Raw genomic sequence first — 20978 nt, forward strand, 5'->3', positions numbered from 1 at the left:
TATGTTTAACTTTATAAGAAGCTGCCAAACTGTTTTCCTTTGTGGTTGTACCATTTACAGTCCTACCCGCAAAGTATGAGGATTTGTTCCATATCCTTGCTAACAGTTGATAAACTGCAGTTTTTAAAGTTTTAACCATTGTAGTTGGTATATAGCTGTACCCTCATTCTTCAGTATCTGCAGTGGGATTGGTTTTCCCACCAGTGGTTGACCCATTGCAGATGCTCAAGTTCTATAGTCTGCCTGGCATATCTGTGGTTCTGCATCCTCGGATTCAACCAGCTCCAGATCATCTACTACTGTATGTATTTACTGAAAAAAATCTGTGTATGAGTGGACCTGTGCAGTTCAAACCCATGTTGATCAAGATGCTGAGTGTATTTTCATGTCCTTATTGGCCATTTGTGTAGCTCCTTTTGTGAAATGTCTGTTCAAATATTTTGCCCATTTTTAAATTGAGTGATTTTGTCACGCACTTTTTCTTCATCTATTTAAGACAGTCATTCATTTTTTAAATTATGCAATGTATTGTGAATTACACTGATTTAAAAAAAATAGTTTGAATGTTAGTATTCCTGAAGTATTATTATCCTTTTTATATACTGTTGCATTTGATTTGATTAATATTTTAAGGGTTTTATATGTATGTTCTTTAGGGATACTGGTATATAGTTTTCTGTTCTTATGGTGTCTTTGCCAGATTTTGGTATGTGGTTATGCTGGTCTCAAAAATGAGTTGTACAATATTTTTCCCTCTCCTTTATTTTAAACCTTTGAGTAGAAATTATATTATTTCTTCCTTAAATATACGAATGAATTTACCCTTGAAACTAAATAGGTCTTTTGTTTTCTTTGGGGGGAAGGTTTTGGGGTTTTTTGGTTTTTTTATTTATTTGTTTGCTCTGGGTCTTAGTTGTGGCAGGTGGGCTCCTTAGTTGCGGCAGGTGGGCTCCTTAGTTGTGGCTTGTGGGCTCCTTAGTTGTGTCACGCAAACTCTTAGTTGTGGCATGCATGTGGGATCTAGTTCCCTGACCAGGGATCGAACCCAGGCCCTGTGAATTGGGAGCATGGAGTGTTATCCACTGCACCACCAGGAAAGTCCCCTGGGGGAAGGTTTTGATAAGATAGTTTCATCTATAAATGATTTTCTCTGTCATCTTAATGTCAGTTTCAGAAAGTTGCATTTTTTAAGGTTTTTGTACATTTCATTTTACTTTTAAATTTGTTGAAATGAAGCTGTGCTACTACTTTCTTTTCCTTTTAATATTTGTAGATTCTTTAGGGTAACGTATCATGCTTTTTTTTTTAAGGATTTTGTGTATTTTATCTTAGTTGTTGACTTTTTTGGGCATATAGCTGTTCATTTTATTCCCTTATCCTTTTAATATCTGTAAGATTTGTAGTGATACTCTCTCTTTTCATTGATATGTTTTTTTCAGTTTTGTTTAGTGTTTTTAGAGAGTTAACTTTTGATTTTACTTTTTTTAAAATTAATTAATTTATTTATTTTGGCTGCACTGGGTCTTTTTTGCTGCACGCAGGCTTTCTCTAGTTGCGGCACGCGGGGACTACTCTTTGTTGGGGTGCATGGGCTTCTCATTGCGGTGGCTTCTCTTGTTGTGGAGCACGGGCTCTAGGCACACGGGCTTCAGTAGTTGTGGCACGTGGACTCAGTAGTTGTGGCAACCAGGCTCTAGAGTGCAGGCTCAGTAGTTGTGGTGCACGGGCTTAGTTGCTCACCGGCATGTGGGATCTTCCCAGACCAGGGCTTGAACCCGCGTCCCCTGCATTGGCAGGCAGATTCTTAACCACTGTGCCACCAGGGAAGCCCGATTTTATTGGTTTTATCTGTTCATCTTTTGTTTATTTTATTATAAAGAATATTCCTTTCTTTTCCTTATGTTGGGTTTTAGTTGCTTCTCATTTAAAACTATAAACCCCCTAACTACTGAGTTAGCATCCAGCCAATTATAGTGTTTTGTTTTCATTTTTATTCATGTCAAAATATTTTCTCCTTTTCCTTTTATTTAAAAGTACAAATATTTGGGGCTTCTCTAGAGATTTTATTCATTTTTTTCTAACGTAATTTTGTTCTGATCAAAGAATATACACTGTTAAATATCAATCTTACTAAATTTGAGACTCTTTATTGTGGTCAAACTTGATGAATATCTCATATGCCCTTGGAAAAAATGTATTACTCAGTTTGGGGGAGTAGTTTTTTGTAAGTGCCATTCTGGTGAAGGTAGCTAGTAGTGTTTATATCTATTTCCTGGCTTTCTTTTTTTTGGACTAGTTCCATCAGTTACTGAGAATGGGTATTAAATCTCCAACTATGCTTATAGATTTATTTTTTCCGTTAGTTCTGCCAGTTTTTACATTAATTATTTGAAGCTCTGTTATTAGGTGTACACATTTATAATTGTTATGTTTTTCTAATAAATTGGCCCTTCTATAATTACATGTCCTTTTTTATTATTTTTTTTTAAATTTTATTTATTTATTTTATTATTATCTTTAAAAATTTTTTGGCCATGCTGCATGGCATGCGGGATCTTAGCTCCCGGACCAGGGATGGAACCCGGGCCCCCTGCAGTGGAAGCACAGAGTCTTAACCACTGGACCACCAGGGAAGTCCCCACATGTCCTTCTTTATTTGAAAATATTTCTTGTATTGCTGTGTATTTTATCTGCTGAATATAAACACTTCAGCTTTGTTACTGTTTGCATATTCTATCTTTTTCCTTCCTTTTTTTCAACCTACATGTGTCTTTGTATTTAAAGAGTGTCCTTTATACATTGCATATAGCTAGGTTGAGCTTTTCTTATGAAATCCAACGGTTGTTTCTTTAGGTTAATATTTTGCTATTTTATTCATTTGTTTTTTGTCTTTTAGGGTAAGTGATTATTATTTTATATTTCATTTTAATTCCTCTGTTGGCTTCTTATCTATATCTGCATTTTTTTGTTTGTTTGATCAACAGGGATTACAATATGCTATAACATGTATTTTTAGTATACACTCTATTTGGAGTTAATATAGTACTACACATAAAATATGTGAACCTTGCAACAATGTAAGTCCATTTACCTCACTCTCTTCTTCTGTGCTATATATTTTTATTTTCATATGTATTACATCAGCATGCATTATAAATGTATATATGTATCTACAATGTTATGATTTTAGCTTTAAAGTCTTTTTTTTTCCTTAAAATATTCTTTCTTTTCTTTAAACCATTCCCAGTGCTCTTTTTTTTCTGTAGAGTTCAGTTTTCAGTAGTATTTTTTCCCTTCAGCTAAAGAGCTTCCTATAGCATTTCTTGGTCTGTAATTCTGGTGACAACTCTTCTGTTTTCCTTTTCCTGAGAACTATTTTTGTTTCCCTTCCCTTTAAAAGGGTAGGGTTTTTTTTTTTCCAATTAGAAATTGTAGGCTGACCCAATCTTCTTTACTGTGAAGACTTAAAGATGTTATTCCATTGTTTTCTGGTCTCCATTGTTTCTGATGAAAAGTCAGTTTTCAGGGCTTCCCTGGTGGCGCAGTGGTTGAGAGTCCACCTGCTGATGCACGGGACACGGCTTCGTGCCCCGGTCCAGGAAGATCCCACATGCCGCGGAGTGGCTAGGCCCATGAGCCACGGCCACTGGGCCTGCGCGTCCGGAGCCTGTGCTCCTCAATGGGAGAGGCCACAACAGTGAGAGGCCCGCGTACCGCAAAAAAAAAAAAAAAACAAAAACAAAAACAGTCAGTTTTCATTCATATCATTATTTCCATGTGTACACTGATTTTTTGTTTGTTTTCCTCTCACTACTTTAAGATTTTCTTTTTGTTTAGATTTCAGCACTTTGACTTTGATTCAGTCTGACTCTAGTTATGGTTTCCTTTATATTCTGCTTAGGTTTTACTGAGCTTCTTGGATCTGTAACTGTTTATTTTTCTTTTTCCTAACTATGGAAAATGTTTCTTCAGAGTTTTTTTCTTGGCCCCATTATCTCTCCTGTCCTTTTATGAATCCAATTATATATGCATTAGACTTTGATATTTTCCTGCATATACCAAGGCTCTGTTATTTTCTTTGATCTTTTTGCTCCTTTAAATCTGTCAGCTTCCTTAAAAATCTTTGTCTGCTAATTGCAACATTTGGCTCATTTCTGCCAACTTTTTTTTTAAACTTTAGGTCCCATTTTCCAGTTTTTCATACGTCTTATAAGTTTTCATTGTGTTCAGAACATTCAGTGACTTTCTGTTTTTTCACATATCTAGTAATTATTGACTCTGGATTCGGTTATGTTCCTGAAGACTGATTTTTAATTTAGTAAAAAATTTATTTTATTTATTTATTTATTTTAGTTTAACTTGACTGTTCTTAAATTCCAAACTTAGTCTTTCTTAGGTTGAGTAGCAACTGAAATATTCACTTGGTTCTTTCCCCTTCCTATTGCTGTTTTTGTTAGGCTGCTGGAGTGTCCCCTGGGGCATATGTAGTTCTTCCATCAGTCAATGATTAGGTCAGATTTATATGCAGATTTGAGGGATTACTGCTCTGTGGAGCCTTACATTCTGATGTATCTTCCCTAATTGTCTAAGTGCTCTTTCAACACTAAAATCTGTCCTCTGACACCTAGAATACGGCTGCACAGGCCGGAGAGTGCTTTCAGGCCAAAAGACATAAACTCACAAATTTTACCCATCATTGTTACCGTATTTCAAGGGTTGACTTCTGTCTAGTTTCTGGTTGCCTTTTTCCCATTTTTTAAAATGGTTGCCTTTTAAAAAAGTTATATGTTGATTTTGTAATGATTAATTAAGCTATTCTGTCATTACCAAAAACCACACCTCCATTTCTTTTTTAATAGATTTTTGTTCTCTATTGGAATTATCTTCTGCATTCTTGAACAATTAGTCATAGTTATATTAAAGTTCATACCTAATATTTCCAACATCCAGGTTGTCTGTAAGTCTGTTTCTGTTATTTGGCTTTTTAGCTGTTTCTTGGTATGAACTTAGTAATTTTTGAGTCAGTGTCAAATATGTGTAAAAGGTAATTATAGGAGTTTTGGATTAATTACCTCCAGAAAGAGAATTTATCCAGTTTGCTGGTTGGCAGGAGAGGAGCAGATTGCCTTCATCTAGTCAGTAACTGAATTCAAATCTAGGCTGTAATCTTTCCAAGACTCCATGTCCCTTTGGTTCTCCCTGACTCCAGGATGTAGTACCTCAGGTATTTCAACTAAGACTTAGGGTACTTTTCTTTGCTGGATTCTGAACCCTAATTTTAGGATTTTCAGAATGGTAAATGAGCATTGGCTTCAACTTAAAATCATAAGCTGCATTAATCCCTAACAAGAGAGTCAGCCTGACCTTTGAAGCTTTGAAGCCAGGGGTTGACTTCTCCTCTCTACCTATGAAAGTCCTGATGGTATCTTCTTCCAGTATAAGCTGTTTTGTCTACACTGGAAGTATGTTGTTTAGTGTAGCCACTTCTATTAATTATCTTAGGTAGATCTTCTGGATAACTTGCAGTAGTTTGTACATCAGCATTTGCTGCTTCACCTTGTACTTTTATGTTACGAAGACAGCTTTTTTCCTTAAACCTCATGAACCAACCTCTGCTAGCTTCAAACTTTTCTTCTTCAGCTTCCTCAGCTCTCTCAGCTTTTGTATCAATAGAATTGAAGAAAGGTAGGACCTGACTCTGAATTGTGTTTTGGCTGAAGGAAATGTTGTGGCTGGTTTGATCTTCTGTCTGGAACCACTAAAACTTTCTTCATATCAGCAGTAAGACTGTTTCACTTTCTTATCATTTGTGTGTTCACTGGAGTAGCACTTTTAATTTCCTTCAAGAACTTTTCCTTTGCATTCACAACTTGACTGTTTGGCACAAGAGGCCTAGCTTTCGGCCTATCTTGGCTTTCTGCAGGCCTTCCTCCTTAATCTTCATCATTTCTAGCTTTTGATTTAAAGTAAGAGATGAGTAACTCTTCCTTTCACTTGAACACTTAGGAGGCATTGTCGGGTTATTACCTGGCCTAATTTCAATATTGTCATGTCTCAGGGAATAGGGAGGCCTGAGGAGAGGGAGAGAGACTGTGGAATGGCTGGTTGGTAGAGCAGTCAGAACACACACAACATTTACCTATTAAGTCGGCAATCTTGTATGGGCATGGTTTGTGGTGACCCAAAACAATTACAATAGTAACATCAAAGATCACTGATCACAGATCACCATAACAAATAAAATAATAATGAAAAAGTTTGAAATATTGCAGGAACTGACAAAATGTGACGAAGAGTCATGAAATGAGCAAACGCTATTGGAAAACTGGCGCTGGTAGACTTGCTTGACCACCGGGTTGCCACAGACCTTCAGTTTGTAAAAAACACATTATCTGCGAAGCACAATAAAGTGAAGTGCAATAAAAGGAGGTGTGCCTGTATAGGCACGGTCTCTTCTGGGCTTATCTATTCTGTTAATCTTTTTTTTTAATCTCTATTTTATCTTACTGTTTAATTTATTTCCAGTAGCATACTGCTCAATTTACTATAACTTCAAAATAAATTTTACCTCTGTTAAGGCATGTCTCCTACCTATCCCTCTTTATTTTTTTGTTTCCTCTTCTTCCTCTACTTTTACACCCTCCTTCCTCCACTTTCATACCCCCTTCCCCTGCTCTTCTTGATTTTTTTTTTGCCATTCTTGGGATTTTGCTGTTCATATAAATTTAAGCATCAGTTTAAATTCCATCAAAAACCTCTGCTAGAATTTGACCAACATGGCCTTGAGCCCATAGGTCCATTGTCCTTCAGCTGATTTCTTTATAATTTGGAACCTTCTATCTATGAACATGATGTATGTCTCCGTTTATGCATGCTTTCTTTAACATCTTTCAGTAAAGTGATATAATTTTCTATACAGGTTGTATACCATTTGTTTTGTTTATCTTTTGTTTATTCCTAGGCACCTTTTTGTTGCTATTATAGGTAAAATTTTTGGTAATTGCCTTTTCTGTTCCTAGTATATAGAAATGTAGGTTGCTTTTTATTTATTTATTTATTTTTATTTATTTTTGGCCACGCCACGCAGCTTGTGGGATCTTAGTTCCCCAACCAGGGATTGAACCTGGGCCCACAGCAGTGAAAGCCTGCATCTTAACCACTGGACCACCAGGGAATTCCCTAGGTTGTTTTTTTAAAAAAAAATTATATGCCAACCCCCTTGTTAAGTTCTTATTTCTGATTATTTTTAAATTAGGTTATTTATGTAGACAGTGATGTCAGGAGTGAGATTAGAATTATAGGTTGGCTTTTCTTTTTTTGCTTCCAGCACTTTAATAATGTCATTTCATTCTTTTCTGGTATGTATGCATGTGTTCACTTTCAAAGATAAAGCCTACAAGGAAAGGTCACCCCAAGCAAAGGAAACAGCAACACAATTGGAATGCCATTGACTTCAAACATTGGGTGATGAACTATTCAATATTAAAAACTCTTATAGGGGCTTCCCTGGTGGCGCAGTGGTTGAGAGTCCGCCTGCCGATGCAGGGGACACGGGTTCGTGCCCCGATCCCGGAAGATCCCACATGCCGCAGAGCGGCTGGGCCCGCGAGCCATGGCCGCGGAGCCTGTGTGTCCGGAGCCTGTGCTCCGCAACGGGAGAGGGCACAGCAGTGAGAGGCCCGCGTATAGCAAAAAAAAAAAAAAAAACTCTTATAAAATGGTTAAAAATGAAATGTGGAATCACAAAAAATGAGCAAGTAACAATTATCTATTAAAAAATGAATACAAAGATTTGATAAAGAACCAAATAGGACATTTAGAAGTGAAAAATGTAATGGTTGAATTTAAAACCTCAGTGGATGGGTAAATCAGATTAAATCTGGCGACCCAAATTGAGTTTGCTTTACTCCAAAGAAGATTAGTGACTGTGTCCCATAAGAACCAGGGATGACTATTGACCTTGGGACCATGTTAGTACCTGTTCTAGAGAACCTGACTTAAGAGTTTCTCCACTTGAACAGAGGCCCGAAAACTAGTGCTAGCCACAGGCATTTGCCCCTGAGGCAGTTCTACTTTAGAGTGTGCTCAGTGCTTATTTTTACTGACACCTTTTTGACAACTTCTGTGCATCCAACACTGGAATGAAAATAAGTTGGTCTAAATTAGAAGAATGTCATGTAATTTCTCATGGGTAAATCTAGTCGTTAATGCCTGAAGCAAAAGTGTCACCATTAGTATTTTCTTTAGGTAGTTTCTAGCTTACTACTTTAGCTCATTTAGCTATTGAGTGCTTATTGCTTTCTAGACTTGTATATTGGAAAATAGTTTTTTTGTTTTTTTTTTTTCCTGGCCGCGCTGTGTGGCTTGTGGGATCTTATTTCCCCAACCAGGGATTGAACCCGGGCCCTCAGAAGTGAAAACACGAAGCCCTAACCACTGGACCGCCAGGGAATTCCTGAGAGTAGATCTTTGTTGTGTATGTTATAAGTATGTGTATGTTATAAATATTTTTCTCCCAATCTTTTGTTTAACGTGTAATTTTGTTTTTAGTGTCTTTTGTTATTTGAAGATTTTAAATCACAATATTAACTTTATTAATCTCTTCCTTTATAGCTTTTGACTTTTGCATTATTTTTAAAACTCTTTCCCTGTCCTTAGCTCATAATGATGTGCTCCTATATTTTCTTCCAAGTTATCTATACACACCTCATATATGCAATAGACCTTTACAAAATCTTCAGTAATTCTTGATTCTATCTTTGTAAATAGCTGAAACAGAAATTACCTTTTCCCAGTTGGGTTGCTCATCTCAACAACAGTTACTGAAGATTTCATCATCCTTACTTTTCTGATTTGAAATGCTACTTTACCTTTTAGTAAATTCTCAGTTATACAAGGGTGCATTTCTAGATTTTCATTTTAGTGCTGTTTTTGTTTTATTTCTGTGTTAATATTTTTGCATTTTCAGTTATCTTTCATTATTTGTTTTTATATCTGTTTAGATAAATCCTCTCTCTTTATTCCTTTTTCAGTCACATCTGCTGTCTTGAGGCACTATCTAAAGTTACTCTATTCATTTATTTACCCTTCTTTATGCGCCCCACTCCTTTTTAAATCTCTGAGAGTTTACAATAACTTTACCATTGTATATCTAACATTTAGAACAATGCCTTGTTCATAATAAGCATTCAGAAATTTGTTGAAATAATGAATTTTGAAAAAGAGAACAGGAATATCTATAATCTTAGATATAATCTATTTTTAAGATACATTTAATTTTTGCACGAAGATACACTTTTCATTTTTGTATAATATGTTCTAGTTATTTCTGTTATATGTGGTTTTATGCATATCTTTTTATAGTAATGTCTTTTCTTTCAGTTTGCTTTCTTGGATACTTAATATCACTTCAGTTATTGTTAAAATGAAGCTTAAAATAGACCCTTAATATTGACTCTTTTGTTAAATAAGAAGAGGTAATAGTGTATGGCATTAGATCCTATCTTAACTGGATGAGGTTTAATAACATAGAGTGATATCTGCCTGTATTTTCAAAACTACCTGTTTAACTGAAAAGAACATTTTTGTGACTTTTTCCCAGTGTAAATCGTATTTTCTGTTGTGCTTGTCAGTAAGTACATCTGGGATGAATAAGGGAAGCTATATAGTGTTTAAACACCAGAGGGTGCCAGAGATTTGTGTTTTATTCTTCGTACTTCAGAATCAGAAGTGATAAATATTACAGTACCTGTGCATGTTTGTAGAGTTAACTCTATTTAAACAGACTGGCTATTTGATGATAATAAGGAATTATTGATTTTTTGAAGAGGTGATAATGCCTTATGGTTAAGGTCTTTGTTTAGAGTCCTTATATTTTAGAGAGAAATTATAAAATATTTATGGATGAATAATACATATATATGTATATTAATATATACTTACATAACTTAGAACGTATTTTACCAGCTAGGAATTAAGAGGTTTTTTAAAAATTTTGCTTTAAAAGACACTTAGAAAATAATATAGGACAAGGTTACATGCTGTTTGCACAGATAATATTATTCCACCAACTTTAATGTCCCATTTTTTCATATTGCAGGAATCAGATTCTCTAGTGTAGATTAAACATGTGCTCTACCTTGCTTCATATGTAATTAATTGTTTTATTATGTATTTATTAAGAGTCTGTCCTTATATATACAAGTGTATCAATGACATATACTTGTTACATAGGGTAACATAATATAGATGATTAATCATTCAAGTAAGGACTTAAAGAGAGGGGAAACAGTCTCTGGTGACAAAATCTTGGAAAGTCAGGAGACAGGGAAGAAACATCCTTCTGAGCTGTGCCCAGATAAACTCTAAATCTAGGGTTAAAATTCAACAACAACAAAATCTTCTTGAAGGAGTTGCTTTATGCTAAATCTTGTTAGAAATTATGGTCTTAAACATTCCTCACAGGGAAATTACATGAATGAAGACTTAGAGATGAGATTGTGAAGTCTTTCATAGTTTTTAGGCAGATTTTTTTCATAGTAAAATGCGATTTAGGAAAAATTATCTCTGTGCTTACATGCTGAATGAACTGTGAAGGAATATACTCATAAGTAGTTCCTAAAATCACTGAAGTTTGAGAAATACTGCAATATCCTATGCTGTGTTTGTGTTAAAAAGAGGAAAGGGAATTTCCCATGAGGAAAGATACCTTTTAAAAAGTCATAGAAGGAAGAAAGCAAGGTTTGTAAGATGGCTGTGGTAACGTAGCGAGATTATGCCCAAGGGTGGTGAAAAAAGAACATTGAAGGTAACCTTATTTTACCAGAGATTAGTAACCTAAAGGAAGAACTTGATTTTCTTAAAATAAAAATTTTTTGTTTATACCTTTTAAGCAAATTATTTATTTATTTGACTAGGTAATACATTTTGTATAGCATTCGAAAGGAACAAAAGGATATACAGTGGGAAAAAAATAAGGTTCTCTCTTGCATCATTTTCCCTCTGCTACCCAGGTTCTCAGCCTAGAGCCAACCACTGTTAGCAATTTCTTGCATATCTCTCTAGATAGAATCTTTTCAACATAGATAACAGTATGCAATACATGATGTTTTATTGGGTTGGCCAGAAAGTTCGTTCGGTTTTTTTCCATAAGATGTAATGGAAAAACCCAAATGAACTTTTTGGCCAACCCATTTTGATATTTACAACTTAGTAGTAATAAATCTTGTAGATTATTCTATATCAGTATATAATCATTGTGATTTGATGTTTTTAACAAAGTTACATAATGATAGACATTTAGGTTGTTCCCAGTGTTTTGTACTCAGAAAACAGAGTTGCAATGACTATCGTTTCACGTAATTTCTAGAAAGAGCAGTTTATTCATTTTAAATTAGATGTCAAGTAACTCTCAATGGAGTTGGATTAACAGATTATACTCTGAGCAACAAAGCTTAAGGTATCATATTTCCACATGTTCTCGTGAACTTTTACCAATCTAACAGGTGAAAAATTGTATCTTACATTTTTCTTATGAGTAGGGTAAAACATCTTATATTTGAGTCATTTAAAATTTTTCATTAACTGAAGATTTCTCTGTTTCATCCATTTTTCCATTGGATTTTAGGTCTTTTCCTTAGTTATTTGTAGGAGCTCTTTATATATTAAAGGAACTCCTTTTTTCATGATATGATTGCTTCCTTCAATCCTCAGTCTCAGATGTGGGGAATGTTATTGTCTCCATTTTACTGATGTTGCAGGCCTAGAGAGGTTAATTAATTTGCTTTATTTCATATAGACAGTAAGTGGCAGAGTCAGAATTTCACAGTAGGCAGTTTGACTCATCTTTTTTACCCACCATTCTTCTACTTCCCAGTACATTGTCACAGATAAACAGCATGCTGTTCTGAGCACATACAAATTCCTCAAATATTTAAGTACCATTTATGACTACTCTGCTAGAAATGATAGGTGATGAAAGTGATAATATGTTCAATAAAATTATTCTGGTTGAAGTATAAGGCAAATAGTTGATTATTGGAAGACAGAGTAAGACCTACCATAACAAAGGCAAAATGTACCCTTGGAAGTTGTAGCAATTGGAAAGATGCTTTAAAAGTATAAAGATAAGTTAAACCAACATTTCCAAAATAGGCATTTGAAGTAGGTCTGGAATATAGATAAGGCACTGACAGCTGAAAGATAATAAAGCAAGAGGAGCTAAAGACTAGAACAGGAAAGCCAGAATCAGTAGGAGCTATTTTATGGTGAGGAATGGGAGGTAAGAGTGCTAAGTTAAGGTCATTACTTGGAAGGCCTTGAATATCAGGTTGAGCTCATAGGATCATGAAATGTTTTTGAATAGGAAAGTAATGTGATTTTCTCTACTATAGAAAAATTAGTCTGGTGCTATTATAGATCTTAAAAGGGTAGAAGAGATTTAAGGTAGGCACAAGCAACGGTTAACTTTATAAAAAGCTGAAGAATTAGATCAGTTTCAGAAACCAAAATGCAAGGTATTAATGATAATTAGGTAATGCTACTTTAATTTTTGCATATTAACCTATTACTCCCCACAGAATCTTGAGTTGGAAGCCTTTTTCTACTGAGGCACTATTAAATTTCCTTTTTGTATGTCTTTAAAAATGAAACAGATTATCTTTCACAGCACCTTCGTTAAAAGACATACTGCATTAGACCAGAAGACTTGAAGATGCGATTTGGAGGTTCTCACTTTCTTTTCCTTTAAAATTGAGCCAACCCAGAATCACAAATACACCTCAGCATCAAATCCTTTATTACTGCCTTGGCCTATCTTACAATATTTAGCCTTATCAATAATACTGCTACAACACGGTGTTGTCTTTGCTTTCCTTTAGTCTGCCTCCTTTCTTAGAGGAACTTTTAAGTGGTTCGGGTACTGTTTATGGTGGTACCTTTTCCTCTTCCCTCAGTAGGGGTCTTCCTCTATTCCTGCTGCCCTCTGTAACCATAGCAACTGGCAGCTGAACTAGAGGGAGCTGTGTTCAGCTTGGGGCCAAATTGGGTGGGTGAGTAGGCAAGAACAAATCTTATTGGGTGGTTAGCTCCCTTCTTAGTTCAGAGAAGGGCTGCAAGAAGATTCTAAAAGACATGGGACAGTCTCCTCATTGAACATTGAGTTCTGTTCAGTTCCAGTACTGTGCATGGTACTGGTAGTAAGGAGGCCTCGTACTGGTCTCTCCAGTCTGTATGTGAGATTTCAGCAGGGGCTATGTGGGAACTCACCTATGGAAGCAGGGTGCAGTTTACAGGGCCTGTGTACCTGGCAGACAGCTGAGATTGTGAACAATCAGTGTTGTGTGCATGTGTGTAAAAGCCATGTGCTGTGTACCTTAAACAATTCTGGTTTTTTTTAAAGGAAGGATGAGACCATATATCTAAACTTCATAATATTTTTCTGTCTCCAGTTTTCTTTCTCTGTTTATTTATATATTATTTTTTAAAATATCACTAACCGGGGCTTCCCTGGTGGCTCAGTGGTTGAGAGTCCGCCTGCTGATGCAGGGGACACGGGTTCGTGCCCTGGTCTGGGAAGATCCCACATGCCGTGGAGCGGCTGGGCCCATGAGCCATGGCTGCTGAGCCTGCGCATCCAGAGCCAAAAAAAAAAAAATCACTAACCATTTGATTGGGTAATCTGTGCATATACTACAACATTCAAAGGGTAGAAAGGAGTATGATGTGGTATAAGTGAAATCTTCTTCCTATCCATGCTTCCCTGTTTCCCTCTCCAGAGGAGAATTTCTTGTGCATGCAGAGATATGTTATGCCCGTGTGTGTGTGTATGTGTGTGTGGTGTGGTGTGGTGTGTGTGTGTGTATTTTTTTCAAGGTGCAGTCTGTTCTATGCCTTGTTACGTTTTATTTAGTTTTTTTCCCACTTCACAATACACCTTGGCATTTGTTCTGTGTCTGGCCAAAGAGAGCTGCCTCATTCTTTTAAGTGGCTGAGAGTGACCTTAGAAAGTACCTAATCTAAGTTATTCATTTTTTAGAGGAAGAAAAATTTGAGTCCTAAAGGTGTTAAGTAACTGGTTGGTATTCTCTTTTGGAGTGACCTGACTTTTCATCGATTTGTACTTGGCCTTTTTGTTTTAAATAGACTTTTTCTTAGAGTAGTTTTAAGTTCATAGCAAAAAATTGATTTGGATGTTGTAGAAAATGGCAGCACATGCACAGCCTCCCCCATTATCCACATCCCCCACCAGAGTGGTCTGTTTGTTACGATTGATGAACCTGCATTGAGACATCATTATCACCCAAAGTTCATAGTTTACCTTACAGTTCACTCGGTGTGTGGTACATTGTGGGTTTTGACAAATGTGTAATGACATGTATCGACCATTATAGTATCATAGAGATACTATATATTTCACTGTCCAAAAGTCCTCTGTTTTCTGCATATTCATCCCTCTGTGCTAACCCCTGGCAACCACTGGTCATTTTATTGTCTCCATAATTTGCGTTTTCCAGAATGTCATATAGTTGGAATCATCAGTATGTAGCCTGTTCAGATTGGCTTACTTCACTTAATAATGTACATTTAAGTTTCCTCTAGTCTTTTCATGGTATGATACCATTTCTTTTTAGGACTCAATAATATTCCATTGTTTGGACTTACCACAGTTTATTTATCCAATCACCTGCTGAATGACATCTTGGTTGTTTCCAAGTTTTGACAATTAAGAGTATATCTCCTATAAACATCCATGTACAGGTTTTTGTGTGGACATAAATTTTCAGCTCCTTTGGGTTAGTACTAAGAAGTGTAACTGCTGGATCATATAAGAGTATGTTTAGTTTTGTAATAAACTGCCAAACTGTCTTTCATAGTAGCTGTACCATTTTGCATTCCTACCAGCAATGAATGAGAGTTCCTATTGCTCCACACCCTCATCAGCATTTGGTGCTGTCAGTGTTCAGGATTTTGGCCATTCTGATAGGCGTGTAATGGTATCTCATTGTTTTAATTTGCATTTCCCTGATGACATAGGATGTGGAGCATCTTTTCATATGCTTGTTTGCCATCTGCACATCTTTTTGGTGAGGTGTCTGTTAGGTCTTTGGCCCATTTTTTAATGTTTGTTTTCATATTGTTGAGTTTTAAGAGTTCTTTATATGTTTTGAATCAGATATGTCTTTTACAAATATTTTCTCCCTTTGTGTGGCTTGTCTTTTCACTTTCTTGATACTTGGGGGGTTTTTTAAATATTTTTTACGCAGAGCTTTTAAAATACTTTTTTACTCAGACCTTGGTCCATCTTTAGGTTTATGGTTTCTACTGTTCTTATGCTTTAGATTTTACTATTTTTTTAACATCTTTATTGGAGTATAATTGCTTTACAATGGTGTGTTAGTTTCTACTATATAACAAAGTGAATCAGCTATACATATACATATATCCCCATATCTCCTCCGTTTTGCATCTCCCTCCCACCCTCCCTATCCCACCCCTCTAGGTGGTCACAAAGCACTGAGCTGATCTCCCTGTGCTATGCGGCTGCTTCCCACTAGCTATCTATTTTACATTTGGTAGTATATATAAATCCATGCCACTCTCTCACTTCATCCCAGCTTACCCTTCCCCCTCCCCGTGTCCTCATGTCCATTCTCTACATCTTACACTTTAGACTTTAAATGTTTAGATGTTTCTGGAATACTTCTTTGTTTACATAGTTGGTAAATTGATTCTTAGAACCATTCTCAGCATACCATCCCTCTCAGAGTACCTCTGTGACATTTGATGAGGTGGAGTCCAACCATTTTCATATAGATTCTTTTTTTTTTTAATATTTATGTATTTGACTGTGCCAGGTCTTAGTTGCAACACGTGGGATCTTCATTGCGGCACGCAGGATCTTTAGTTGCGGCGTGTGGGCTCTTTTAGTTGTGGCGTGCGGGCTCTAGTTCCCTGACCAGGGATCAAACCTGGGCCCCCTGCATTGGGAGCATGGAGTCTTATCCACTGGACCACCAGGGAAGTCCCCATACAGTTTATTTATATTGCGTGTTTCATTTGGTTGATTTGAGATACTAATTAAAATTTTTTTCTTTTCTCCATTACAGAGACACACCTTTTAATGTTAGGTTTTTAAATATAGTGTTCAGATTGTGAGACCATTGTTCTTTCTCTTCACTTGCAACTGCTACGTCCAGCACTTAACTTTCTTTCATTTAGTTTGAATCTCTCATACCTGTGTGAGTAGGGGCTCTTTCCCTCTCACTCCTAACATGCTGCTTTTTAAAGCTGAACACCAGAGGCCTTTGTATCTTGAGCGCTTGACAGTTATACTTTATTTCGCTTTTTTGTGCATAAATGCATTACCACAAGGAGGTTCATAATTTAAATCTGTTGACATGAAACCACATGATATATCTTTTGGCCCATGCAGTAAATAGAAACAATATGTTTTTTATATAATCATGTTTATGTAAATTATGTTATGCATTGGTACATGAGTTATGATCAGTAACATGCTTGTTATTACAGGGTGTTAAGAATGCCGTAAGGGAATTTTAGGTTGTCTCTCACTTCTCTATCCTGAAACATATATACTCATCTTAGTACTGTAGCCATGTAGCAATTCTATTAGATAAAAGCCACTATTTAATTTTGCTGGCACAATGCAAGGAGCTCAAACATATTTTGTGTTTTTATATGTATGTCTTTTACATATGTGTGTATAATTTTATATTTTAAATATAAGCCCTTTGCAGCCACTTGCTTGAGGAGGTGGTTTAATGAATTCAATTGGTACAGGTGGAGCACACCAAAAGTCTGAAGTGGAAAAACAAAACTGGTTTTAACCATATGGTTTCAGAATAGCTAGTCTAGAAAGCTTCTTCTCAAGGGCTTTTACATGGGTATGGACCTTTCGGGATTGGGGGATTTCTCCTGCTCCTCAGTGGAACAGTGGACTGCACTGGGGATATCTGAGGGGTTTTTAAATCATCTTGGATGAAAACAAAGAAGTCTGTTTTTATCTCATTCTTTCATTACCCGCAATTTGTGGATAACTTAGTATAACTTCCAAATCCCTCTTAGAGTATCTTATTTACTAAACTGAGAGTGGGAGAGATGGGCACTAGGAGACAAAGTTGCTTCTGATTCATCTTTCTGATATTAAATATACACTAGTGGTTAGAAACACCAGTGAATTTTAAAGGCTGACAGGGAAAGATAGCCATGCTTTACTTCACTTGCTTGGATAAATTGAGTAAAATAATGTCTTTAGTTATAAGGAGAAACCTATAATTCTTTGCTCTCTTAAATCACTCATTCACGTACCACAACCACTGAAAACTTTCTTTTTTTTTCTATTAGAGATGAAGATGACATCAATGATGTGACTTCCATGGCAGGGGTCAACCTCAGTGAAGAAAATGCCTGCATCTTAGCAACAAACTCTGAATTGGTTGGCACACTTGTTCAGTCATGTAAAGATGAACCGTTTCTTTTCATTGGAGCTCTACAAAAGAGAATTTTAGACATTGGTAAGTATGATTATTGACCTGATAGGACTGTCTCTTCCAAGGAAAATGTTATCAAAAGAGATAGCCTGGGTTGGTTTTTCTGGAAATTCTGAGGCTTAAAAAAGGCTCTGGAAGTAATCAAGATTTCATGGGTGTTATAGAAAAAAGTATTTTATTTTAAAAATTATTAATGTAACTTAAATCATGTAACCTATGGTTTCTGGTGTAGATAATAGAAGTTAATATTTTATTCATCTTAATGGGAGAATAGATGTGTAAAAAATGAATATATGCTTATGATATACTATTTTTTTCTGTGCTGTTCTTCCTTGGTTGGGCTTTAGGCATGTAACTTGTTACAAGTTTGTTTTTATGGAATAAAGAAATAGCCAATGAGAGTTAGTCCCTTTTTCCTCATCTCAACCCTGAAATTCAAACCCATCCTTACCGTAAAAGAACTGAACTAGAATATCAGAGTTCTCTCTGGCCAGGAGTAGTTGCTGGGTGGCCTGAAGTATGTGAAAAGAAATGGAAGAGAACATACCAGTTTTATTCTGGAGCCAAACAGCTTTTTTGTTGTTGTTTAATACCAAACTTGCAGTGATAACTGAAAAAAGAGACAGATTGGAGAGAGATTGTTGCATGTGAGTTATCTCACTTCTTGTGTCCTGACTTATTGGAGTCTCTTCTAGCTCTCTTCCTTAACCCATGTCCAATTTGAGGGGCCAGTGGGGCCAGTACCAGTGACCTTTTAGTATGCTTGACTAAGAACCTTTACATTCTGTGTTGAAGGCCTAACACAAAAATGTGAAGGTTTCAGATTTTTGATACATCCATGGTATATTTAAAGACTTCAAAATGCATTACTATTACATATTCTAAGTCTACTTCACAATTACTCAGTAAAGAAATATGTGAGCTCCTACTGTATGTTATTCAAATTATCACTTTTTTCACCTCTAATTTAAGTTGGTTATATGTTATCTTGAAAAACTAGAATTTACAGTAGTTCAAAGGGATAGAAATTCAGAAGAGCTAATTGTAAAATGTTTGTTTGCTGTTTGCTTGTGTTTTGTTTGATTTCTCCCTCCCTCCTCCTCCTCCTTCCCTCCCCCTCCTCCTTCCCTCCCTCCCTCTCTTTCTTTCTCTTTCGTTTTCTTCTTGCATTGTATTTTGTATTATATAGGAGACGGTTCCTTACTTTTGGAATAAGGCTGAGCAAATATCTTTCTGTGATGGCTTGGGAAATTTACTGGTGTTTTAACTCCTTTTAGCCATATAATTATTTAGAACTGGTGGAGTAGAAGTAGATTCATACTTAGTTTTAGCAATTCCCTGCCCCCTTCTAAATTTTATTTCTAGCTTGATTTAAACCTTGATTATATGATAGGAAAACTTGTAGTTTGACAGAGCATTTTCCATCATTTAGGACAGGGATTGACAATATTTTTTCCTGCAAAGGATCAGATCGTAAATATTCGCCACTTTGTGGGCCATATATCTGTGTTGCAACTGTTTACCTCTGCTGTTATGTTATAGAAGCAACTGTAGACAGCATATGAACAAATAGAAAAGACTGTATTGCCATCAGACTTTATCTATAAAGAGAGACCAGATTTAGTTTGCTAACCTCTGCTTTCAAGGAGAATTCTGGGGAGAACTCTTTGTATTTTCAGTTCTTGATGATAAAACACCAACTTGTCATTTAGTATGATGGAAAATTGCAAAACTTCTTCCCTCTAAATTACCTAAGCTTTTAAAACAAAAACAAAAACCATAGAGTGAATGGAGTTATATATTTCTAGGAATTTTTTCATTTACAATAAAATTTCATGTTTACAGAACAGATCAGAACCAAGACCATTTCTTAATAACAGGAATTATAAAGTAACCCAAAGAATTTGGGGAGGAAGATTTTCTTACTTGAATATGTTAGGGGAGTAAACATGCCAGTGTTCTTCCTTTTTTGCTAATTACCTAAATTAAATTACACAGACATTCTGTAAAAATCAGGTAGTAAGCTTGCAAACACCTACTAGATTGCCTTAAACAGTCAATGGTGACTTTACTAAGGGAGTGTTTTATTTTCAAATGAGACTTTAACTTGTAACTCTGTTATGTTTTATCATCAGTTTAGTGAAGATATTAGAATATTTGATTGTTCACTAAGCCCTGGAATTGATTGCAACTCCCAGTACTTGTTTATTTTTAGTATTTTGAAAATACAGGTATTTCTTTAGCATAGGTTTCTGTTTTATAAATACATATGAAATTATTTTCAAAGTTTCTCCCCAAGCACTATATATATATATTTTTTAAAAACAAATTTATTTATTTATTTATTTTTGGCTGTGTTGGGTCTTTGTTTCTGTGCGAGGGCTTTCTCTAGTTGTGGCAAGCGGGGGCCACTCTTCATCGTGGTGCGCGGGCCTCTCACTGTCGCGGCCTCTCTTGTTGTGGAGCACAGGCTCCAGACGTGCAGGCTCGGTAGTTGTGGCTCACGGGCCCAGTTGCTCTGCGGCATGTGGGATCTTCCCAGACCAGGGCTCGAACCTGTATCCCCTGCATTAGCAGGCAGATTCTCAACCACTGCGCCACCAGGGAAGCCCAACACTATGTATTCTTAAATGTTCACTTTCTTTAGGCATTAACAGGCATGTCATCCTCTATATACTCTATGTTTAATTATAATTTTAATCATTGGATTGTTTTGAAATTGCATTATTCCTTCTATAGAAGGCCCCCACTATTTGTTTATGCTGTTTTAGTAAAGTAGATTTGACTTTTCAGTGTTTTTCCCCTCCTTGAGTCATAACTTGGTGATTAATTCATTTTTGCTACAAAGTAATGAACTGCTTTGTTTTAAAGGTTTGTTATAGGAGAAACTGAATCATTTTATATCGTTTTCCTGTGTGATTTACTATAGCCCACATTTTGAATTAAGTTGAACATTTGTTATAGAATAATGTCAAAGAATGTGTTTAAGAATTGTTAGCTTTTAATTAAAGCTTGTTTTTTGCAATACTCATTCACACTTTGAGTATATGAGTATGTTTCAGATAGACTGCAAAATCAAACCATAATATATTTTAAATTTCTATAAATACATATGTTAAAAACAATCACAATAGCACTATTTAAAAGCTCATTTAAATGAGGTTACCTAATTACCTGTATCTTTAGAGTTAGGTCTCTGATACTACAGGTAGTTTCACTGAGCTGGAGAATTACTATTTAAAAACTGATAAGGTTGATTTATAAATGAGCTTCTGCTTTGGGGTATGTGGTCCAAATTGTTTTCCTGAAACTTTCTTCCTAGTTAGCAGAAGGAAGAATAGAAGTTTGGTTTATTTATGGAAGGAGATATAGTGAAAGAGAAATTTTTCAAATTGATGGGTAAAATGATGAGGCTTTGAACCCATTTCAACTTGTAAATTAATTACCAGGTCAACTTATGGAACATGA

The 20978-nt window shown here is 35.8% G+C and overlaps 1 protein-coding gene across 1 annotated transcript in view; it reads left to right on the plus strand.

Moving 5' to 3' along the window:
- TAF4B (TATA-box binding protein associated factor 4b) overlaps window positions 1–20978 on the plus strand; it is a 116835-nt gene that overhangs the window by 42655 nt on the left and 53202 nt on the right. The window contains exon 10 of the mRNA XM_082641720.1: window positions 17365–17534. Within this exon, the coding sequence (XP_082497846.1) occupies window positions 17365–17534 (170 nt within the window). The remainder of the gene's footprint in view (window positions 1–17364; window positions 17535–20978) is intronic.

Source organism: Mesoplodon mirus (genome assembly GCF_964341445.2).
Source record: "Mesoplodon mirus genome assembly, chromosome: 13".
Taxonomy (NCBI): domain Eukaryota; kingdom Metazoa; phylum Chordata; class Mammalia; order Artiodactyla; family Ziphiidae; genus Mesoplodon; species Mesoplodon mirus.